At 45.0% G+C, this 24987-nt stretch overlaps 2 protein-coding genes and 1 pseudogene across 3 annotated transcripts; all 3 read right to left on the bottom strand.

Annotated features, from left to right (window-relative positions):
• Positions 1-564: 564 nt before the first annotated feature.
• LOC123408581 lies at positions 565-1266 on the bottom strand (annotated as a pseudogene).
• Positions 1267-15003: 13737 nt separating this feature from the next.
• Positions 15004-20398, bottom strand: LOC123409774 (squamosa promoter-binding-like protein 15). The gene is made up of 11 exons (XM_045102643.1): positions 20135-20398; positions 19275-20035; positions 18687-18880; positions 17745-18598; positions 17558-17632; positions 17352-17459; positions 17148-17265; positions 16912-17047; positions 16681-16825; positions 15962-16582; positions 15004-15876 (listed from the first exon to the last, which is right to left on the bottom strand). The coding sequence occupies exons 2-11, from the start codon at positions 19982-19984 to the stop codon at positions 15445-15447; spliced, it is 3393 nt and encodes a 1130-aa protein (XP_044958578.1). The 5' UTR covers positions 19985-20035; positions 20135-20398; the 3' UTR covers positions 15004-15444.
• Positions 20399-20438: 40 nt separating this feature from the next.
• LOC123409775 lies at positions 20439-24400 on the bottom strand. 2 transcript variants are annotated; one of them, XM_045102644.1, is made up of 2 exons: positions 23679-24400; positions 20439-20928 (listed from the first exon to the last, which is right to left on the bottom strand). In XM_045102644.1, the coding sequence occupies exons 1-2, from the start codon at positions 23702-23704 to the stop codon at positions 20439-20441; spliced, it is 516 nt and encodes a 171-aa protein (XP_044958579.1). In that variant the 5' UTR covers positions 23705-24400. The 2 variants fall into 2 exon arrangements, with proteins under 2 accessions (XP_044958579.1, XP_044958580.1); XM_045102645.1 differs by having other exon boundaries at positions 23708-24400.
• Between the last annotated feature and the right edge of the window lie 587 nt (positions 24401-24987).

Genomic DNA, 24987 nt, shown 5'->3' with positions numbered 1-24987 from the left:
AACACCTGCACGATGAAAACAAGAACATGATGAGTCTGAATATTCAAGGACTCCAAGCCGCCACACTGGATCCCTCCGTCTCCCGCGCCCGTCCACCGTCGCCCCGCTCCTGTGAGTTCGTGGCTAGGCCACCGCACTGCCCATCATTTCTCCCTTCTCTCCCTCACCTTCCTATCTCTTTTTGCCCAGAAGTCATAGATGCCATGCGGATCTGCCCGAAAAGCCGCGCTCCAGCCTTCCTTGTCATCACCGGCAACCCATGCCTCGCGCCGACCTGCCCAGCCCCTAGTGCGTACGAATTCATCCCCTGCAAACTCCAGCCGCCGTCGCAGCTCCGCCCCCAGCCGTTGAGTTGACCCGATTAGAGGCAGAGTCGATCTAGGGAAGACCGGCGGGTTAGCGGAAAGGAGAGGTCGTGGGAAGGGTGAGAGGATGCGTCGAGGCGAGGCCGTGGGGAGGGGGAGAGGATGCGCCGGGGTGAGGCCGTGGGGAGTGGAAGAGGATGCGTCGGGAGAGACCCACCTCGACACCGGTGACCCCCGTCGGTGAGGATCTCCTCCATCGTCACTCCCAGCTAACGAGGGCGGGGCCGTAGGAGACGGCGGGGTTCATGAACGCGCCGGAGAAGGCGCCGCCGACCAGGATGTTGGCGTCGTCGATGAAGCCGATGGCGATGGGCGTGATGGTGACCAGGCTGCCCTTCTTCGGGTCCACGGCGGTGGCGTACACCGTGTACACCAGCCCGAAGGTCATGACGATCTCGAGGACCACCGCCTTCTACACGCCGATGCCGGTCATCCCGAAGGTGCCGGTGGGGAGCCCGCCGATGGAGAAGCGGCGAGAAGGCCCCTTCGACGGGAATGGATAAGCCAAGGAGGGGGGTTATGTAAATCCGAAACATTTTTAACCTAGAACGAAACAAAATTATTGGCCAACGGCTAGGAAAATTGATCCAGATTTCCAAGGACACAGAGAGAGAGAGAAGCGTAGGTCTTTGCATACAGAAAAAATAAATCATACAAAGGTCACATGTAGCTCATAATCTTTGCCTGGATGCGGCCCAAATCGAACTGTACGAGGCTACAATGCTCGCTTGTTTCCTCGGATTATCCCGAATGAATCTGCAGATACCAAATGCTGATGCAAGTAAAACCGCTGGTACGTGCTCTGCTCACCTGGTATGAACGACATGGTCTTGAAGCCACCCTGCTGCTTCCTCCTCTTCCGGTTCCCATCTTCGTCCCTGCCCACCGGTGCGGTCGCCATGGCACTACGGCAGGCGGAGACGGCTGAGAAGAAGTCCTAGCCGGTGAACGCTCTAGAGCTATAGCAGGCAGATGCGGGTGTGCGACAGTGGCCTTGCCTCGAGGTCCTCCTCCTTTGGCCGCAGACTCTGCAAGGAAGGTGGTGGCGGCGGCGGCAGTGCGCTCGTGCATGCGTGAGGAAGAGGAAGTGGATCTGGCGTGATGTGTTTGTTTAATGGACTGCGGGTTGAATTCCGAAAACTACAGGGGAGTTTCTACAAAAACGAAACGTTTTTGTGTTTGTATCACTTTAAAACGTACCGCGGGTTGATTACCGGAAAATCGAGAGATATTTTTGCAAAAATGCGCGACGGACGACAGAAGCACTGGACGCTTTATTATTAGGGGAGATTAGAAGAGGGAGGAGAGGAACTATGCTTAAATGTTGATTAGGCATCATGAATCCTATTTAAATTGATGCCTTGAAATGTCGTTCGTCTTTCTTCTTCAGCTTTTCTTTTACTCTCGTTTTTAATTCTCCACAAAAGTGTATCTACCCTTATATACTCCTAGACCGGTATTTTTGAATAAATTAGGATTTTTAGATCGGTTCGCAACTATGCTTAATACTTCTTAGAATGCCAATTTTGAACTTGTATTACTAATTTTCATGTATCAAATTTTCGAAACCATAGCATGACTTATCTTATTTTTAATAGACTGCTTAGATCTAAATAATACACGATTTGTATATGAAGGTCGTAAGACAAAAGAATATGTTCCCTTTTCCCTATATTTTCTACTATAAGCAGAATCCTTTTGCATTACGTGCATAATATGAAAATATGACACTTGAGAAAGAAGATCATAACTTCTTGATTCAGTGGAAGTTATCAGCATGCCAAGAGATTAAATAGTGACTACATGTACACGACTTGGGAGTTACTAATATTCTTCTTCAATGCATAACTGCCTATTCCTTTGTGCATCTTTATCATCCAATGTTTAGCCAATGTATATCTCCCATTTGCTTAAATATGCGCGCGCGCGCGCGCGCACACACACATATATATATATGTATATATATATATGTATATATATATATATATATGTATATATATATATATATGTATATATATATATATATATATATATATGTGTGTGTGTGTATCCGTCGCTTTAGTACGTATGTGTTTTCTTTCAAGACATCTTTCAGTCAGCTTCAGTAGGTTTAGTTTTGTAATGACATATTTAGTTCTTTTTTCTTTCTTTATTTCAAGACAATAAATTTCATGGCATTTTCGATTTGCTAGCATGATCTTTTGTTGCTTTATTGAACATTCTAGACATAGAAAGGATATACTTGACTTATATATTTTATTCTCCAAAGACATTTTCTTCATCTCTTGACATCCACAACACATTGTAGATGGTTCAAATATTTATCATTCCATATATGTTTTCTATAAGTTATATCTTCGTTTGCGTTAATTTGTAACACAATCAGTGAACTTAGTGTTGTCATTGCTTCCTGACAATAAACCCTGCCATGTTAATTTACGCGTACCCTTTATCTTTTTTCAGAGTGACATGGATGAAGTGAGGCATGAAAGTAAAAGCAAACCGCCCTGAAAATCCATAACCCATGATTCACTTCACTAGACGTTTACTATTTTCAACTGTATACCATATAATCTTTCAATGCAACTTCTATTGTCTAGCAATGCAATGTAATCCCAAAAATCAATGTTTATACTTCTTCATCTCCATGTATATCTGTTCATCACATCTTTCAACCGGAAATAACAAATGAATGGTCAACAAATAATTCAGTAATGAGCACTTAAATAGGCGTGCTGCCGTGCTTCTGCCCTGCTAATTCCCAAAAACGACGTGGAAGAGAGAACATGGGCTGAAGGCCCACGTAGGTGCTAGCGAGAATGCATTAGGCGTCCTATATTGGTTTATCTGTATGTGGCCCCTTAAGCGCTAAAAAGGAAAAAAAATGTATTCGTCGCATTCTGTGGCAAAGTGTTGACCTCTAGCACACCAATCGATCATTCGAGGGCCGGCCCATAACAAATGCTTCCTGCAGAGAAAATACCTCAAGAAACGAAGAGACCGAGGAACCAAACCTCAAACCTCCCACTCGTGGAGGTGCGTTCCTAGCCACTCGGGCTTAACAACGCTAGTGTCTTATACGTGCAAGAGGTCGACTATCATCTCTTTTTTTTTTAGCATTTTTTCGCTTTCATTTTTAGGTTTCTTTCGTTCTTTTATTTTTGTTTTAGGCAAATTGCAATTTCAAAAAAAGTTAAATATATTCAATACATTGTTCATCTTTTTAAAAAATGTTTGGTTTTTTCAGGTTACAAAAAATATTTCGTTCTTCCAACAAATATACAAATTGTGTTTGTGTTATCAAAATTTGTCCCGTGTTTCAAAATTTGTTTGTGATTTTCAAAAAATATTCGTGTTTTCAAATTTGTTCAAGTTTTCTAAAAAGTTTTGGCGTTTCATATTTGTTCCCATTTTTTCAAATTGTTCTTGATTTTCAAAAAATGTTCACGTTTTGAAATTTGTTCACATTTTCAAAAAAATTGAAATTTCACATTTGCTCCCATTTTCAAACATGTTTTCCAAAACATTGTTCGCATTTTCAGAAATGTTCATGCTTTCAACTTTTGTTCAAAAAATTCAAAAAATGTTCCTATTTTTATTTTATTTTACGTATTCAAAAAAATGTTTGGATTTTCGAAATTTGTTCGCGTTGTTTGACAAATGCTTGAACTTTGAAACATTACTTACCTTTTAGAAAATTGTTTGTAATTTCCAAGATTTGTTTGAATCAAATTGAAAAGTGTTAGAGTTCTAGCAAGGTTGTTAGTTCTTAGATATTAGGGCTGCAAATCGGTCGCTTGGAATCATCAGCACGCATGGCAATCAACAAGACATCGTTACTATGAGGTCTGCACTTCAATTCCTGTGGAGCTCGCTTCGTTTTTCCTTATTTTTGCCTGTTGCGCTACAGTACCGATGGTGTCTGCCATGGGCAGCCCAATCGGTCCGTCCTCCTTTTGCCGCAAATTATGACATATAGGAGCTCAAAAAAGGGAGGGGAACTCCTGTTCCGCGCCTTAAGCGCCTGAACAGCTACCTGGCGCCCGCGCGATCCACCTGATGGGCCGGCCCAGGAACCAGCATCAAAGGGACCTATAATAGGTCGAAACCAACATAAAAACCTAGGCTATTGCCAGGATTCAAACTCAGGTCTTTAGGTACAAAAGAAGTAAAACTAACCATTACACCAACTAGAGTATTGGGATCGCTAGTAGCGATAACCTTATAAGAACAATGGGGTAGTGCTATTTCGTCTCCTCTATCACTTACTCCCTCCGTCTCGACGTATAGGTCATCTTAGGTTGCGCACCGTGACCAAGATGAAGAGGAAAACAAGAAAATTAATGTAATTTTACTAATTAATACCATTGCATGCGATGAACTGAGCATTGCATGTCGTGCTAATTAATTTCAAGTCACTAAAAACATACACGCCCCATGTCTCTTATTCGATGATTTCTTTATTCATGTCAAAAATAAAAAAACAAGATGAAAGTTAATGCACCGTGCCTAAGTGTTTTGTGACTATTTGGTTTTCGTAATATGACTTATAAACCGAAACGGAGGGAGTAGATTTTTTACGTATTTGAATAAAAAATGTAAATTTGAAAATATTCATAATTTTTGAAGAAAAAATCACAAACTTGAAAAAAGTTCATCAATTTCCAAAAAAAACATCAAATTTGAGAAAAGTTCATGAATTTTTAAAAACTTTCATCAAATTTGAAAAAAAGTTCATCAAACTTGAAAATTGTTCATCCAATTTGAAAAAGTTCAGCGGATTTCAAAAAAATCATTGATTTTAAAAAAAGTTCATCGAATCTGAAAAAAGTTCATCCATTTGAAAAAAGTTCAGCGAATTTCAAAAAAAAGTTCATCGATTTTTGAAAAATGTTCATCAAATCTGAAAAAAGTTCATCAATTTGAAAAAAGTTCAGTAGATTTTTAAAAAAGTTCATCAACTTTTCAAAAAAATAAAAGTTCATTGGATTTGAAAAACGTTCACTGAATTTTGAAAAAGTTCATCAAGATTGAAAACAGTTCACCATTTCGAAAAAAGTTCCCACATTTAAAGGAAAAAATCATCAACCTTGCAAAAAGTTCATCATTTTTTAAAGTTCATTGGATTTGAAAATGTTCATCAAATTTGAAAACAAAGTTTATGAAATTTTTAAAAAGTTCACTGAATTAAGAAAAAGTTCGTCAATTTTTAAAAACAGAAAAAAAAAGTAAAATGAAAAAACAAGAAAACAGAAGAAATGATGATAAGGGAAAAAATGACGTATCTAAGCACATCACTTGTCCATGGCGTGGTTACCACTCTTGGCAGTGGACCACGAGCTCCTTGGCGGGGGCATGCAGCGCTCAATAGGAAATGCCGCTCCTATCTACTGCTCTGTGCTACACATTGTCGCTTGTTCCTCCAGGAGCTCCTTGGTACGAACCCTACTACTTTCTAATTTTTGAATGGACACGCGAAAGTAAATGGGCCGAGCCCAGTTAGCATGGCTGCACGCGCCGGTTAGCTGAATACCAAATAAACCGGCGCCTGCAGTGCTGAATAGGAAATCCTACTCCTATCTGCTGCTCTCTGCTACACGTTGTCGCTTGTTCACACACAGATGGACGAACTGGAGATCGAAATGGGCCGCTCCAATTACAAGAGAATGCCCAAGCTACAGTGTCCAGTTTTGGGACCCTTCTATAAGGTTCTCGGCCAGTTTTGGGTAGCTTCTGGAAGGATCTTAGACTAGTATTTACAGGATTTTCCTACTTTATATGTTTTTTGTTTCATTTTTTAGTGTACTTCATTTTATTTTTCTCTGATTATTTTTTCTCTTTTTCTTTTTCTGTTTTTCTGTTATTTATTTTACTTTCTATTTATTTTTATTTACTATCTTGTTCTTCAAAATTTCAAGAAAAAACAAAACTTCGAAAATTTGCACTCAAAAAATTTATTTTTTTAGAATGAGACTATTTTGTTCAAGAAATCTACCATTCTTTTGGAAAATCTTCCTCTTTTCAAAAAATGTTCCTTTTTCAAATGGGAATTTTTTTTAGAGAAATTGTGCAGGTTTTTGAATACTAGAAAAAAATTGAAACAACGTTTCGAAAATTTGTGAGCAATTTTTGAAGAATGAACATTTTTTAAACTTATGTAGACTTTTTGAAAAGGGAAACATTTTTCACAAAACGAAGAACATTTTCTAAAATTCCTGAACATATTCAAATCAAGAACATTTTTAGATTGATGAACAAAATATGAACGAGTTTTCAATTTGTGAACAAATTTTTTAAAAAAGAAAAGCATTTTTTCACTAATTTACGAAAATATTTATTCATCAATTCTTAAATCCTAGTTATTTTTTTAGACACGAACATTTAAATATAAATGGTGAACAAAATTTTAAACAAAGTTATATTTTTTTAAATTCAAAACAAAATTTAGGCAATGTCAAACAAAAATAAAAAGATGAAAAAATAAAAAAGGAAAAAGGAAACAATAACATTTTGTGAAAAAAGAACATTTTTTTATAAATCCTGAACATTTTCCAAAAATAACAACATTTTTTGAAGTTATAATTTTTGTGAATATCCAGAATATTTTTTGAATATATGAACATATTTGAAAAATGTTTTTTTTCGAAATTTGTAACATTTTTTAAAAGATAGAACGTTTTTCTGAAAATACCGGACATTTTCTTTAAAAATTGGACATTTTGTGAAAATACTGAACATATTTTAAAATTATGAATGTTTTTGAAAAACAACAACTATTTAAAATTAGAACATTAAAAAAAACAAAAACATTTTTTGAAAATCCAAAACATTTTTTGAAACAAAAACTGAAAACAAAAAATAAAAATAAGAAACAGTTTAGAAAACTTGTAGAAGGTTTCCAAAACCAGCAAAAATGACTGAAGATGTTCCGCTTGAATGAGCCGGCCCAGTTAGAAAGATCGCTCGATCTCCGTGTACGAAGCCTCAACTCCGTGCCGTGGAATGCGGCAAATAGAAAATTCCATATAGGACCTCCCCTAAAAAGAATTTATCACAACCCACAAAGATAGTAAAGGCTGACGTGATTACTCGGGTGGGACATTATAGACAGCCCACAAAAAATATATCACTACTCCCTCCGTCAGAGTTTATAAGGCATGCACGTGTACCTAGATCATCAATTTAACTTATATACAATATATTGGTTAACATAAAAATTATATCATTGAAAAATAGAACATCTAAAGTTTATAATGATATATTTTTTGTAATATATGTCTTTCATTAAGTTGGTCAAATTGACGATCTAGATACACGAGTCGGACCTATAAACTGAAATAGAGGGAGTACTGCCCCTAGTGTGTAGAGCTCAAACGTAATTTTAGATCAGTAATTTGACTAGACAAATTAGTTGTATATGAATCCCGATGATATATTTGGTGACATGTTACACATATTTGATTAGTGAAATCAACTACTCAGACCCACAGTAAGCCCTGGCAGCGGGACAGAGGGAGTATAAAAAAAACTTGTGTATGTGACAAGTGGCAAAACGTATGTGTGCATTAGAGCAACTCTAGCAGATCCCGTATAATCGTCGAAATTGTAAATTCCGACGACTATATGGGTTTGGGCTGTTGTTAGAGCATATATCTCCATATGTGGTTTTGGTAATTGATGACAACTACTATGGACTAATGGTTGCTTTAAGTTATATTTATAGGATTTGTCCATAGGCACTTCTTGAAGTCCATCTGTTGGGTTCAAGGAGTTTATATGATAACCAAGATGTTATTCAAGGTATTATCCAAAGAATGGTCATAGAAACACTAGGTTGATCAAGATCTCAGACAAAGAGTAAATTAAGATGAACAACACACAAAGCGTACAAGATGTACCGAGAGCGATCAAGTGATCCCGTGGTATGGTAAGCATTGTCAAGATCTCAGACAAAGAGTAAATCAAGATGATCAACACACAAAGCGTACAAGAAGTACCGAGGGCGATCAAGTGATCCCATGGTATGGTAAGCATTGTCCATTACGTGTTTGTGTACTAACCCATGGTCTTTGTGAGACTCCTGTGTGGGGGTTAGGTGTCCTTCCATTGGGCTTGCGTCAAAAGGAAGATCTCATACAACCCATGAAGGATGACGTCAAGTGGTGATCGTCATCAAGATTGTGGTGTGCAAGTTCAAAGCGGATCAGCACGAATATATCATTGAAACTATTGTCAATGATCATGTGCTAACAAGGACAAGATCAAGATAAGCATTCCTGAGCACTACATGCTTGATTCGTGTGGGTGTTCACATGGTGGACAGGACAAGATCAAGATAAGCATTCTTGAGAACTTCATGCTTGATTCTTGTGGATGTTCACATGGTGGACAAATGATGATGAATACATAAGCTAGGCTTTCCACATTGTGTATGGAAAAACTACTTGAAGACTTCATCATGTCTTGCTTTCAACTTGAGCCAAGAAGGAACAACAACATCAAGCTCGGGTGAAAGGGCTAACTCAAAGGTATCAGTTCCTTTGACGTTAGTTGTGCGGAGTGATGATCAGCGAATAAAAGTATACACTCAAGTATGGATCATCAATACTCTTTTATGATTCTTGAGTCCTTAGGGATCCCACACTATTAAGAGGGGATCACAGGTTTTGCGATGAACTTGCTCAAACTACATCTTCACTTTCTGTTCAGACCACATCTCCACTGCTCTGCTGTTATCTGAAAACAGAACCAGTGCCTCGGACATCCGGCCTCCTCCGGACGTCCGAGGGCCGGACGACCGACAGCTTCGGAAATCCGGAATCCTATACCAGAGAAATCAGAGCCATATAACACGGACTTCCGGTTCCCTCCGGACGTCCGAGGCCCGGATAGCCGACCAGCTTCGGAATTCCGGAACTATGCACCAGAGAAACTTGAGCCATATAACTCAGACTTCCGGCTCCCTCCGGACGTCCGAGGGCCGGTCAAGGCTCGGACGACCGACAGGCTTCGGAAATCCGGTGCCCTGCACCAGAAGAACATGAGCTCTATAACTCGGATTTCCGGCTCCCTCCGGACGTCCGAGCGCCGGACGTCCGACACCCGTCGGAAATCCGGAACCTACCACCAGTAGAAGTTGAGCTGTATAACTCGGATTTCCGGTCCTCTTCGGACGTCCGGTGGCTGATAAATTCAACATAGGTTCAGTCGTATCTACAGGCCTCGGACGACCGACCCCTGTCGGACGTCCGGTAGCTGTTCAATTCAGAAGAGTTCCAGTCATGCCTATAGGTCTCGGACGACCGACCCCTGTCGGACATCCGGACCCTCGCGGACGCCCGGACTTCCGACAAGTGTCGGACGCCCGGACTTCCGACAAGTGTCGGACGCCCGGACTTCCAACAAGTGTCGGACGTCCGGACCCTGTGTGACTTATTGCACCTCCAACGGCTCTTTTTCTCTCCCCACTATAAATACCCCCCTCCCACTTCGTGAGAGGGTTGCCCAACACAGCCTTATCCTCATAAGAACACATTTCCACCTCACACACATTTGCTCACTCCAAATCTTAGATCCCAAGAGCATTTGTGAGCCCCTTTGAGAGTTGTTCCAATCAAAAGATAGATCTTCTCCCTCTCCTTCTCTCAACCCAAGCTATTTGTGATTTGAGCAAGTTTTGAGCATTCCCCGTGATCTTGTTACTCTTGGAGGTTGGAGACTCCTAGGCGGTAGGAGTTCTTCGGAGAGGAATCAATCCGTGTGATTTCCCCTGGAAAAGTTTGTGAGGGTTTGGAAGCCACCTCAAAGGCTTACCACTAGTGGTTGAGAAACGCCTTCGTGGTGTTATCTCAAAGGGAGAATAGGGTTAGCCTTCGTGGCGTTGGTGTGCCTTCGTGGTAACATCCACCTCTCTAACGGTGACTAGCTTCCCTCCAAGGAAGTGAACATCGGGATACATCTTCGTCTCAGTGACCTTGGTTATCCTTAACCCTAACTCCTTACTTGTGGTTTACTTGTGTTATTTGAGCATACATACATTGCATATTGCTCGTGCTCATTATATTGTGTCGGCCATTTCTTGCACAAGATTAATCATTCAAGCATACCCTCTATATCCACACGTTCATACTTGCATCCCTTGATACATCGTGTTGATATAGTGTGATCTAGTATCTTGTGTTGTTCACCTACTTGTCGTGTGATATAGCTCAAGTAAGTTTGTGTAACTTACTTGTGCTTGTTAGTAACTGTATTGTGTCCATCTTGGTAGATCGTGTTGTTGATACACGTTGCAGTGCCTAGTGCATTTAGGATTTGTGCTTGACAAGTACCCTCTTAATTTATTTCCGCATTAGGTTCAAGCCAAATCTGAAGAAGTTTTTAAATAGCCTATTCACCCCCCCCCCTCTAGGCGTCATCGAGGTCTTTTTAGCTGTTTTTCCTGCCAGATCAGAAACTGTAAACGCGGCCTGATCCGTAAATCTTTTACGGTGGCCCGTAAACGCGAGCGCTCGACCGGTATATATGCGGGTTCGGCCGCTGGATGCGGGTCGAAACCCTATCCCTCCGCCGTCGCGAAAAGTCCCCCCACCTCATCGTCGGCGTCTCCAATCCGCCGCGTAGCCGCTCCATTCCATCGCCCTTGATGGCCAACTCCTGTAGCCGTAGGAACGACGACCCCGAGAGGGCTCGTTGCGTCAGATCCGACGCAGCCCGTAAGCGCGCCGCCCGCCGGTACACGCGGTGGGGCCAGACACCGCCGCCGTCGCTCCTCCGTCGCGAGACAGAGGAGTACGACCGCCGCGCGGCCGCCTCTTCTCCGGCAGCTCCGTCGAGGCGTCGGATCTCCCGTGCTCCTCCCTCCCCCCGGTGAAGAGGGAGCTCGAAGAGCTCCCGTCGGTGAAGATGGAGCCGGAGGCCGAGGCGTTGCCGGAGCGACGTACCGGGGCCGTCGTCGGACCGGAGGATTTGCTCACTCCGGCGGAGGCGGATAGCATTTTGCCCGTGCTGTTGGCGCGGAGTGCACGAGAGGCGGAAGAGGACCAACAGCGCCACCGGAGGAAGGAGGAGATCGACACCATGCTCTACGAGCAGGGTGTCACGTCGGCCCTCGCCTTCGGCCACAAGGTGGAGGAGTGGCGCTGCGAAGCGACTGCGCAGGAGCGCATCTACATCGAGCTCTCCTCCTCCGACGACGACGACTGAGCGCACTGCGCATCTACTACCGCATGAGCTCGACTCCGGTGAGCTCAATTTTGCGTAGTGCGGTAGGATAGCTAGTAGCTCTCGTGAGCTCCGATGAGCTCCAGTAGGTGTGCTTTACCTCTGCCCCCTCTAGTAAGTGATGCAGTCTGAATGTAGTTTGTATGATCATGTTTTATGTAGCTCTCAATGACTGTGGTTCTAATTTCGCCCGCGAATGTTTTTATTTCAAATTATGCAGATTGATTATACGGGTTCTGGTCTGCAGCGCAACATTTCGACCCGTAAAACCCCACTTCGTCAAACTGTAGAACACGTTTGCAGGTCGTAATTATACAGGGTCTGCTAGAGATGCTCTTACGGCCACCACAAGCTTTGGCTCGGGTTTTCTCGTAGGAATGCAAAGTGTGGAGGTTGCTTACGTGTTTTTCTATGATGTCCAAATTTTTAAATCAAAATACCCCATGAACCGAGCAAATAGATTATCGACGTTTTTACTATGGAGACCGCTAGGCATCCATCGGTGAATTTATAGTAATCATCCATCACCTTTTTAGCCGTTCGATGTATACGCGCGTACCGTTCGATCACCAGCTCGATCGTCTTCGTCCACCACCTAAAATTCCGAAACAACGCTCCAGTTGCAGAAACAAGCACGCTGCTACGCGTCCGGCTGACGGGTTAAAAAGTGACTGACAGGTCTTTGCAACATAGATTATGTTACAATTTTCTTTTTGCAACAAAGAGCATGTTGCGAAAATGTCTGTATATTTTTTTTACGATAGAATTTGTTATAGAATATTTTCTGCAATAAGGATCGTGTTGCAGAAACTTTTGTAACAAATGTCATGTTGCAAAAAACTTTTGCAACGTAGGTCAGGCTGTAGAAAACTTTTGTAACAAAAGATATTTGTTTTAATTTTTTGAAACATAGACCAAGTTGCGGAAACTCGTCATTGCGCCTATTTGCACTAGCTACGTCGCTGTTAATCACAACAACGCCGTTGTTGCAGAAACTCTGCGGATTTGCTCGAGGGATGGGGCTCGAGCTCGGGGCCAAACCAAGGAGGAGACGTAGGGCGTCGGAGTCTAGGACATTTGCATCGGCATCACCGAAGTTGGTCCGTCGGAGTCTAGGACGTTTGCATCGGCATCACCGAAGTTGGTTTTGTCCAACACAGGACACACGCGTCTGGTGGAAGAGATGGTGGATGCGGTTGTAGAAATCCACCGGTTGATAGGAAGAGTTTTTCTTTTACTATTGCGTCTCTGAGATCTTCAAAACAATTTCTTTGAAATTTATTTTTCCTTTCACAAGTTGTCTTAATAGTCTTCCGATGTGACGCAGTTGGGTGTTCGCCCGTCAGTCAATCGGCGCGCACTGCTCATGCAAGCCGCCCAGCCATCCATCCAACGAAACGTGTGCGAAGGTGTAGGATGCATGGATCTGTCGGCGCTCACGGCCACGGACACCAAGCGAAACGCGCACTCATCACCCTCACGCACGGTCTCGTCCATCATCAAGCACAAGCAGGCAGGTCACGTCCCCGCTCGCGATCGGCCGGCCGGCAGCTGTCGCAACGTTTCCTTCCGTCCAGGCTTTCCGGCTCCCCCGGGTGGATAGATGGATTTGCATGCTGATGTACGTGCACGTCTTCATCGTCCGTCCGCCCTGCCGCCGCGGGCGAGGGCCGGTCACCCGTGTCCCTGATCGCCACGCCCAGTGACCCACACCCAGGCTATCTTGTCCGGATCGAACATGCTACGTCCGTCCGTCCGTCTGTCCAGGCTAGCCGCTACTGTGGGTAGCAGCGGCGAGGACCGTACGTACTGTACGTGGCTTGGTTCTCCTAGGGCCACCTGATCGATCGTGCAATCATTTAGGGCGATCGTATCACATTCACATGCAATCAGCCGAAGAATCCATCACATGTAACGGAGTTGAAACCATCTGTACGCACTGCCGCCGTCAATGGGGGGCGGGGGCCTCAATGGTGTTGGTGGTGGTAGGGGTCATGTCATGGCGTAGAAAATTCGCTAACGGATGGAGTGGCTGACGCTACAGTTGACGTGCTAGCGGCCTAGTGCGAGTCACTAAGATTGGCGCTTTTACGCTACACCATAGAAAATCATAGTTGACCCTGCAAACTATTTGTGATACCCTGTAGTAGTACTACTCCTAGTATTTAGTGGAACTTGTGTCGTGCTCATCCTCTCAGTCGGCGGGCCGCGGACGTGAACGTTCGCTCCACCCGCCGTGACGGGGTGCTTCCGTCGCGTGCGGCCGAACGTTGGCTTCCGTCGCACATTACCGGCTCCCGGAACGGGACAGAGAAGCCGGCCGCTTTTGCTCCGAAAAGCAACACGCCACAAGCCCCTGACCCCTACCCGTGACGCGCTGCTCGCAGCTCGCGACCGATCGCCAGTGTGCGGGCTCATGGCCACACGCAACAACAGCGTGGTCCATCTTTGTTAGGCGCGCGCCGCCTGCCGATCGACACAGGCGCAGCGAACGGTGAGCGTGGGCGAGAGAGGCTGGAAAGAGGGGCGCTCACATGCTGATGCTGTGCCAGTAGCAGCTAGGCCGCCACTAGACGTCGTGCGTAAAGCGGCCGATCAAGGCTGGCGGAGCGAATCGATGAGGACGGACGGACGGACGGACGGCGGCACTGCGTGCCATCGCTGTAGGCGAGAGATGCGATCGTGGCTGCATGTGTGAGTGGCTGGGAAGCAAGCGTACAATCCGAGACCGAGAGGCATGTGGGATGGACAAAGGGGAGGAGGGACGAAAGCCATAGGCCGCGCGACTCCGGCCGTGGAACGCACACATGCGCCCCCGGGCCAGGGAAAGGCATCGTTTCCTACCGCGCGTGCTGTGCAGATCACGCGTCTGGGTCCGGCTTCTGCCCGCCCGGGGCGTGCCAGCTTCGCCGGAATCTGGCCGGCGTGTCCGCCCGGCGATCCGCACACGGCGCGATCCGGAAAAGCGCCGGCCGGCATCTCATTCGCATCACGAGCCCCCCGCGCCCGCAAGGATAACACAGCACAACGCCTAGGCTACAGCCTTTTTACGCCCAGATGCAGATGCCCCACCACAGGCATGGCATAGTTGCAACACTGTTTTCACGTAGCTTTCAATCAAAACAGGGAAGCGAATCAGCATAACTGGCATTGCATATTTAACAAGAAGATGCACGCAGAGAAAGAAAGAAAGATAGACACCCAGGCTTTCTATCAAAACGGGAACTGGAGAGTTGTTGATGGTAATCCAATAAACCAAATAGATCCGGATACACATGTAAGTCTGCCTCATTCCTATTTAGCTACTGACACTATCGACCATTTATACCCCTGCTACCGTCTAAACACAAGACAAAACAGTAAGCACTGTATTTGGTAAACAAAAAAAAGATTTAGTAACAACAAAAGACCAAGATAAATAAATACCATCTTATGATACATGAAACAGCAGATTCACACTTACACCAGCAAAAAGAAATCAAAGGGTTACTTACTGATTAACCACAGAACTATTGTTGCCTCTGTCTTATTGCTCCTGACATTGACAAAGCTCTGGTAGCTTCCTCCCTCATCACAAAACTATGTGCCAACTCTGCCCAAGTTTTTCTTTTGGCAGGCCCCCCTTTTCTTGATTCTCAACTCTCCCCTTAGAAGCTGATGACTATCCCCACATACCAACACTTTCTTCCGGCAAGGTTTTATCCATGCAACTATTACATTTCACCATCCATAACCATGGACAGAATTCCATGGAAAGTGGAGCAGTTAAAAGCAATCTGGTTCCACACCCTCTGGTTCTTGTAAGGTAGTTCCTTAATAACATCACACAGCTAAGTAATACGGCATTCTCCAATGTCTAGGTGGGACCAAAATCCAACCTCTCCCACTTGAAGGTCCTACCAGAATTAAACCGCAGCAAAGCTCGCATGAATACACAGACACAGACACACACTGCTGCTATGGCAAGCATTGAATGGATATAGGGGCGAGCAAGCAATCCTCGAGAACGCATAGGGCGTCTTAGCAAGCCAGACTCCAAAATGGCGCACTGGCTGCAGGATCTTATTTCCAATGCTTGGATCCCAGATGAATTATTCGCACCAGCATTCTCTGGTTGATCCATATGAATTTCCCCTTTGTTGAGCACAATGGTAACCTGGCTATTCTTCCTGTCCACAAGCTTTCGCGCAACAAGTTCATTGTATGAGCCGTTGTTCCTGAACTTCGCATACACTTCAGGAGATATCCCTTCATCATCTAGCACCGAATGCCAGCAGCTCAAACCAATCTGCAGTAATTTAAGCAGAAAAATCAGAAGAGTTATCAATGTGAAATAACTATGATAAAGAAAGGTTAAACTATACGGGGCTTACCTGTTGAGGATCATCTGTCAAGGCATCAACTATATCCTCTGCATCATCAATGGATGCAGCTAGATGTAATGGAGTCAAACCACCTGGGCCGGGATAATTTGGAAGGAAAGGGTACAGTTTGGAGTTGTCAGGGCAAATTACGACAAACTGCACAAGCAAATGCACCATGTGGCTACTCTTCCTTTTCACTGCCCTGTTCAGAAGATGAATCTCAGAGAGCATCTCCAGAGTCTCTTGTGATAGCTCCTCACTGACCAAACTTCTCTTGGAAAGAACTTCGAGTAGTGTTTTAGTGAGAGAGCACCAGTCCCGCTCATTTGAAAACAACAGAAGGTGTCTGAACCGTGCAGTAGAGAACTGAATCAACTCTGAATCAGAAACATCTGATTCGATGGAAGGTGTGCATGCAGCGGCCTTCTGAAAGAGCCAGCCAAGTTCATTAAGAAAATGCAGAACTTGATCCCTTGGCTTTAGCCGCCTAGCATCATGGACCTGATCATCTGAAGAGACATCAGGAAACCGCGAATCTTCAAGTTCAGCTTCAAGGTTTCTTAACTCGTGACAGATGCTTTTACTCGCAAAAATAACAGGGAAGCTGTTTCCCCTGAACCTGTTCTCAACCTGCACGTATGAACATTCATAGTTGTAATCACCTTCCTAGTGCTAACTATAGTAATCTTTACATATCTAGAGCAACCGCATAGGTACAAAGTACAAACCTCAATAAAGCAACGCCCAAGAGTAAGATTTGGTTCTCCCGGCAAGTCAAAGGTCTCAACTCCTGAATCATCATATATAGTACCCGGATACGCTGAACATAATACCTCTTTTGATATATACTTCCCTCCACTGGTACAGTGGATCCTGCATAGATTCAGAGTCAGTGGTCAAGCACAAAACATTCACAATAATCCTCCCGGTCAGAAACTATTTCACAGCAGGGAACTTACTGGGTGCCCGGGATCGTTAGATTACGGCCCTTAAGAACGAGGGAGGTCTTTCTCCCACCAACAACAGCAATTGGTGTCACAAGGGTCAACTCGGGAGTATTCCATGTTCTCCATGATTTTGACAGGCGGGTCATTCCTGAAATACAAATTTGATATCAACCAAAACGAATTCATAGTCAACCCACCAAAGAGTGAGCAGGAATAGAGAAGAACACAGAGATGGTAGTTATGTATACCATCTTTGTACGACACCAACTGGTTGTCACTTCGAACTAAAAACCTCCCTTTTCTCCAGAAATCCAAATCAGAAGCCTGAACTAACGAGTTTACTCGCTGGAGAAAATTCTCTTCAAGCTGCATTAAAAATCATACAACGTTAGATAAATTTGCAAGAATTTCATTGCATGCAATCGGTTTTGTTAGTGTAGCAGCAGACTTACTTCATCCCATGCAATAGTTGGCATTGACAGATACATGGATAGTACAAGGCAACCAGGGCGAATGTAGCCCTCCATTTCAGTGGGGCTGTGTTTCAGCCAATTTACAACCTGAGCAAGGAAGGAGAAACATTTATATTATATGGTGAATGAAATACGCTGGAAGAGTGCCTTCCAGTTACCATGTTGGCACAGTTTCGTGGTCATACCTCGTCACGAAGGTTCCCAGGGATTGAGCCAGGTTCCTTGCCAAAGAGCTTGAATATAATCTTTCCAGTACGGTCCTATGAAATAGAAAATCATGTGCGGATCAGATTGAAAGCGTGGCTAAAATAATAAATGACACCTTGGCTTGTGACATAATCAACTGAAATGGCAAGCTTTGATATAAATTACCTGTCCATCTGAATTTGATGTTGACGGAGAATGGTCTGAACCAGATGTTGAGGCATAACATGACTGATATGTGGGGTTTGGTGGTGACCCATTTTCCGTTGGCCGTTCTGAATCCTTGAAAAGCTCAAGCTGTGGTGCACACCATGCCCGAGTGGTACTGATCTCAGCTGTTGCAGCGTCTTCTCCATAGTCAGCAATACGAGGATGTCTGATGCCTTCATTTACTGAGCGGGTGGGGAAAAATGTGCGCGTTACAGGTGGAGAGGATGAAGGAGATCTCTCGTCCATAGGATTACTGCTCTCCGAAGACAAGTACTTATTTGCAGTGTCCATTTTAACAGGAATGTCCACCTCGGCATTACCAAACAACTGCAGTGACAAGTATGGATGGGTATCTCGGTCTGGCTGCTTATATATTTCAGGTGGACTTCCATGGGTGCTATTGCTCCTTATCACACCAGCTGCCGGAAAAGGTCGAATTGATTTCTCATGGGAATTTACAACACAAGCTGGCTCTGTTGAATGACTCTTGCTCTTGTTATTACCACTGCTATCACTGCTCCCTTGGGACTGAGATGTATTGGTTTCAGGGGTTGATGTCCCAAGAGCACCGGATAGAACTGTTAACAAATCCATGGTTGATGGCACAGTCTGCTTGTCGACCACCTTTGTTGCATTTTGAACAGGGGAATCTTGTTGTTGCCCATGGGAGGCATTCAAATCAATGGCTTCTGATGGAGGAGACTTCCCCAGGGAGTTTGCATTATTGATAGAGTTTATTTTGCTTATGATTTGGACCAGATTATCTTTATCCGGTATCGGAGGGATGCTGGGTAGTTTACCAACATTACCACCTGTCGATGCAGAGACAGGAAAAATAGTACTCAGGTTAAAATCAACAAGTAGTGAAAGAGTGTACCAAGTTCAGTAGGAGTCAAGTACCTTGCAAGCGTGCAATAACAGTGATCAGATTGACAATATCCTGTGTCCTATTTGCTGTGTTTTCTTGGTTTTCAGGAAGCAGCAACTGTGAAGCAACATCTGTTGGCTGGGTTTTCCTCCGTCGTCGGTTGTGTCCGGCAAGCCTTCGCCTGCAACTCCTCTTACCCTCATCGAACTCCGAGAGTGGATGAAATCTAAATGATTGACCATAAGAATGGACTTTTAGTAACTACTCCCTCCGTTCCTAAATACTCTATTAAGTGTTTTTTTTTTAGGGATTTCACTACAGACTACATACGGATGCATATAGACATACTTTAGAGTGTAGATTCACTCATTTTGCTCCGTATGGAGTCTTTAGTGAAATCTCTAAAATGACTTGTATTTTGGAACGGACGTGGTAAATGATACAGTATGAAACTAGATAAACACTGCCATCATTGGATAGAGAAACCATTTCTATGGCCCAATACACAAACTAAGAAACCATTCAAATCATGAGGAGACATAAATCCCTAAAGGTGGCATCATAACAAAGAATCATGCCACTGAAATTTTTGAGGAGGTGTTTGCAGGCACGATCATTACCTACTACACTGCTGGCAGAAGCGCTGCATCTGGTTGGCAACTACCGCCTTGGTTGTCTTGCTGTGGATCTCACACACCTTGTGCCTCCGGTGATAATCCTTGGCGCTGGTGAGATCCGCGCGGCAGTCATCCACCTGGCACATGGGATAGCTCCCGCCTCCGCTTGCGCTCCCTCCGGCACCGCCGCCGCCACCTCCTCCAGAAGCAGTTCCGGGCGATCCAGACCGAACCCTCTTGCTAGGCCTAGCAGCCTGCTCCTGCGACGTCCGTGCAGGCGGAGAAGGCGAAGAAGACATGGTAGTTGTCGGGCTCACATCCATCGCCATCGATGCCTCCTCCCGCAGGTTCAGCTGAAGGCTCAGGTCACCGGCACCTCCGCGCCCCTGCCGCTGCGCCTCGGCAGCCGTCGCCGGCGGCGGCGGCGGCGGCGGCTGCTGGTGGTGGTGTTGGTGGTGGTTCAGGCCGCCGCCGAGGCGGAGCGCGTCGGAGGACGGCCTGGCGGTGAAGGCGCGGCTGTCCCAGTCCCACATGCTGGGGTTCCAGTTCCCTCCGGCGGCGGCGCCGGCCCCCATCGCGGCGTTCTCCGGCGGGTCCGCGGCGGGCCACGGGGTCCCGCGCTTCCTGGCCGCCGCCGCCGCATGGGGAGGCAGCGGCTGGATCTGGTGCAGGTACAGCGGGGAGGCCACCTGCGGCCCCACCTCCCTCTGCATCACCCGCGGTCCTGCGCTTCCTAGCACACCCGGCTGGCTGTCCCTTCGGATCTGCGCCAGCCCAGCACCGCGGCACGGATCAAAACCGACGATCGCCGACGAGCGGGAGCGGGGGATTCGATCGGAGCAGTTGGTTTGTTAGTCAGTTACCTTTGCGCGCACGGAAGCTCGGCGAAGTCCCGGAAGAAAACCGCCTCACCTCATCTCGCCCCCGCGGGGAGAAAACGGACGCGGGGCGTGGGCAGCAGCCCGGAGAAATGGCGGAAACGGCGGGCGGGACGCGAGAGCGCGGCGCTGGCGAGAGGCGTGAGGGGTGAGGGAGGGGGTCGGGGGAGACGAAGACCGAGTGTGGGTGGGAGGGGGGAGGAATCGGGGCGAGGCGAAGAGACGGGACGGGTGGGAGGGAGGGCGAGCGCAGCTGCGCACGGGGTTCGGGTTGGGATTAGCTGCTCAACTAGCGTAGCGTGTAGCGGGCGAGGGAGGGTTCGCGTGGCGTGGCGTGGCGTGGCGTGGCAATGGGCGCGTAATTGGGGAGGCGGGGCAGGGGCGAGAGGGAAAGAACGCGCGGGGGTGGGTGGTGGCGCCCCGCCGTCCCACGCCGCGGGCCGTACGGGCGGGTCTGGCTGGCTGGGGGCGAGCGAGGCCGCATCGCGGGAGTTGGCGATAGGCACGGGTGCAGTGGCGCTGGTAGTACGACTGATGCTGCTGGCCCTCTGCTCTCGGGGGCGGGGCCTGTCAAACCGCACCACCACTCGTACTCGTACCGCGGCGTCCGTGCCGCGGTGCGGGTGCGTCCCCCCTTGCCCCCTGCCCGCTCCTCTCGGGTCGCTTTGCCTGCTGGTGCCGGTACGTCGCAGTGGCTGGCTGCCTGGCCTGCCTCGTATCCTCTGCGCGAACGGGCCTCCCCGGACGGTACTACGTCCTGCTTCATCATTGTACTTGGCCTGACACGTGTAGTACGAGTACGCAAATATATATTTTTATAAATACCAAAAAATGTAGCTGTACTATTTAGTTGGAACAAGAACACCCTATGCAGGAAGTCATTCAACTTTACTTTATTTTATTTAAAAAATAGTATGACTTTTGAACCGAGCCTTACAACAACTATCCGTTTTTACGGTTGTGTTTCTTACGACGAGCTCTTCAAAACTAGATCACATATGGATAAATTTTAATATTTTTTTAAACAACTATGGGATGATATTTAGGCAACTTTAGTGCTAAAGAAAAGCAACTTCTTATTAGTGTGCGTAGTATGATCGCTTATCAACGAAAAATCCTTCAAAATTATATATCATGACTAGAAGGTTAAAAAATAACTTCACCCTTTAGCAACCACATGGCAAATGTGGTCAGCTATCAAATTGAAATGGTTAAATTATGCGTTGGATATGCATTCTCGGCTCCGCATGCGTTGGATGTCCATTAATTTTTGTATGAAAAAATTCAACTATAACTATCAAACCGCGTGTCGAAATTATGATATACTTTCATCATTGGGTTCCTCGCGACGAACTCTTTAAAAATAGATCCCATATGAATATGTTTTGAAGAATTTTTTCAGAAGCAACTTCGATGCTATATGAGGCAACTTTAGTATTAAACAGAAGCAACTTTGATGCTAGATGAATTGCATCGTGTGTATACACATGAGTTGCTTGTTGAAATGCACTCGAGTTGCGCAAAAAACACGCTAAAAGTTGCTAACTTTTTTGTGATACTAGTGTGCAATTATGGCAACTATTCACAAATAGCACGCAAGTGAGCATTAATGGCAGGCAACTGAACATCAGTCGTAGGCAATTGACCATCAATAATAGGCAACTGAGCATCAAAATTGAGCAATTTCATAGTATTTATAGGCAACTGAGCATCAAAATTAAGCAATCTCATAGTATTTTGTAGGTAACTAAGCATCAAAATTGAGCAATTTCACAGTTTTTGTAGGCACTAAACATCAATCATAGACAACTGGTCATCATTGTTTTATTATGTAAAGCTTTTAGAGATGAATCTAGTCAATTGTTACTCGTGGTAACCAACTTAGGGCATCTCCAATGGTTGTATGATCATCGTTGGTAAAATTGCCACATAGATGATTTTGATGACATGACGCATAATAAAAGAAGAGAGAGAATGAAATCGTATGAACTTGAAGCAACGGTTCACGCACAAGCTTCGAAGCAAGCATGGTTATTTCTTCAATGTTTAGTGGACCCGCTTAGTTATTTTACATACGATTAACATACACTCCATTGAAGAGCTTGTATGTTGTGTTGTTGGTTGTTGATGTGGACACTTATACCAACGATTGAACATACGGACTGTTGAAGATGCTCTGAGAAGAATTCTTCGCTGATAGATAGTCATACCAAGGGGGGAAAGGAGTTGCTTGCCTATAGCACTAAAATTGCCTCATCTAGCACATAAAATTGCTCAAAAAAGTTCGTCGAAACATATCCATGTGGGATATAGTTTTGAAGAGCTCGTTGTATGATACACAAACAAGAAAACGGATAGTCATTTTGACGCTCGGTTCAAAAATTATGATTTTTTGAATTTTTTGAAACGTTAATAAATGCACGTGGTTGGTTGTTCTCAGGTGCGCCCGCTACCGCTAGCGGACGCTCGTGCACTCGGTAGCCACGTACATATCTTTTTTTAGGGAGTACTCAAAAATCTATGAGGAAAATGATGGCCCTGTTTGGATCCATGGCTTAGAGTTAGAGTTGGTTAGATTGGACCAAACTAACCTTAAAATATCCAAACAGGAGGGTTAGAGTTGGTTAGATGCATCTAACCCATCCAAGAGGTGCTTATTTGGGTTAGAGTTAGGTGGAGCCCAGAAAAAGTTACTTTTCCCTCTACCTCCACCACACCAAATCCTAGTTAAAGGAGCCAAATGATTGAAAAAATGCTTTTATTGACAATCTAACCCTATCATCCTCTTTGGTTAGAGTTAGTTCAAAGTTACTCCAGGGTTAGAATCTAACTCTAATTAACCTTCAACCGAGTTAGAGTATCCAAAAACGGCCGATGTTTTACGTTGGATACAAATGGACTTTTGAATTCAAGCCTCGCGTCCTTCGCGAGGTGCCAAGGAAAAAAAACTAATAATAACATGCTTGCTAAATGTTATAGAAAAGAAGAAGAAAACGTGTGGACATGCATTGACGTTTGCTATGAAGCTTCAAGGAATTTTGCAAGAATTCAAAAAGATAGCCTTGGCTGAGTGGTTGGGCATGCGGTTGTGCAGCCCAACTATCCGAGTTCAATTCCTAGAATTGACAGGTAATGCACACGGAGTTTTCTCTGAATTATTAAGGATCAAGTTTGACGTGTGGTGAAACCACTCATCAAAAAAATCTTGATACTCATTTAAAAAATTATGAGGACCATGTTTATCTTGATATTAATACTAAAATGGTTGTGTGCATCCCTAGTTGGTGCAGAGGTCGGGAAGTGAAAATCTCTCCTATTTTTAGGATTATCGAAAAAAAGGAATTCAAAAAGATAAATACATGCGGAAAAAATGTGTTGCGAGGTTTAACCTCATTCTAGGATTCCTCCATAACTTTCATGTTTGTTGTGCCATTATTATGTGAGTAACTCATGGGGATTTTATGGAGAATAAAAATATATTTAGAAAAAAATTGGAGGGAACATATTTAGAAACTTGATTGTCCCTAACCTGGATAAGCGGTTCGTTCCTATCATTACCTTCTATCTCTCCTCAGCTCCGTTGGGAGTCTCCCATGGCTCCCTAGCCGATCACACGTCTCGTCTCATGTCGTTGCCGGCTGAAGATGGTTAGGAGAGGTGCTCGGGATACTTTTTGTATATAACAGTGGTTTCTTAAGACTTGCCTTAAAATGGTTTTGGCATTATACCTGATGGGGTTCTGTCGCTCGAGCTTATGGGTCGTGGATGAGGTCAACATGCTCTTCGGCGCTCCGGTGGCTGGAGTCGGATATAGGAAGGCTTCATTATCCCCATTGGCTATCCAACTCCACACATGGTGAGTTTGCCCCCCATCTACTCTCTCCAGGCCGCCGTGGTGGAGGGAGGAGATGCATATGAGGCAAACTTCCTCCCCTGTTGGGATGCGAACGCAATTACTTACGAGCATCAACAACAGTGTCCATAGAGATGCCTTTGTGCCCATCGGTGCCCCCTCGGCTGTGGATGTGGTGTTGGGAGTCATGTCTGTCATAGTCGTCGCTCCCGTGCTTCTTCTAGTCGAAAGGCGACCCGCTAGAGCCTCGTCATCAACTTCGTCCATTGCTCCTAGCATGAACCAAGTGTTTCCTTCTTCCTTCGTCGGTGATAAGACTGGTGGAGATGGGGCTGCGAGGTCACCACCCTAAATGGTTTAGCCCCGATGGCAGTGCCTTTGGCTCTCGACTAATCCTATTAATAATGTCTGAATTGCAATTTTACTTTCTGACCTTAGATCATATATGTAAAATGCAAGGACTAGCTTGTATTTTCTCTTTTTTGTTGGGTCCTAATATATTTTGTACCGTCATGCTTATCCAATGGAAGCCTGGGTTCTTCAAGATCCTTCGCTCTTGTCATTTTATTGTACCTTCCTAACAAATGACGACCCTTGGTGCCTTTGGGATCACCCAAAAGGTTGGATAAAGTTGAACGCCAAGAGCTCCTTTCGATCGGTACATGGGCAATAATGATGAAACTTCCAAAACTAAGGCAAAAAGGATAGTTTCTTGTGGTAATGAAGACGGAATATAAATAACATTTCTTGATGGAACACCGGCAAGAAAGGAGATTTCATCTGAGATACGTTATTGTGGAAGTGTCCAGCTTTTGGGTGTGTTTGTATATTACACTCCAAAGAAGAAGAAAACTCCCAAGTTTCGTGATTTGACTTATCGTGTCGATAATTTTGGAAACTTCTACATAATAGTAGTCATATTAGCGATTGAATTTCTTGGTTTCATTATGTTTTACATTTTGAATTAGGAGCTTTTGAGATACTA

The sequence above is a fragment of the Hordeum vulgare genome, chromosome 7H (assembly GCF_904849725.1).
Source record: "Hordeum vulgare subsp. vulgare chromosome 7H, MorexV3_pseudomolecules_assembly, whole genome shotgun sequence".
NCBI lineage: Eukaryota > Viridiplantae > Streptophyta > Magnoliopsida > Poales > Poaceae > Hordeum > Hordeum vulgare.
This window is presented reverse-complemented; position numbering and strand designations above follow the sequence as displayed.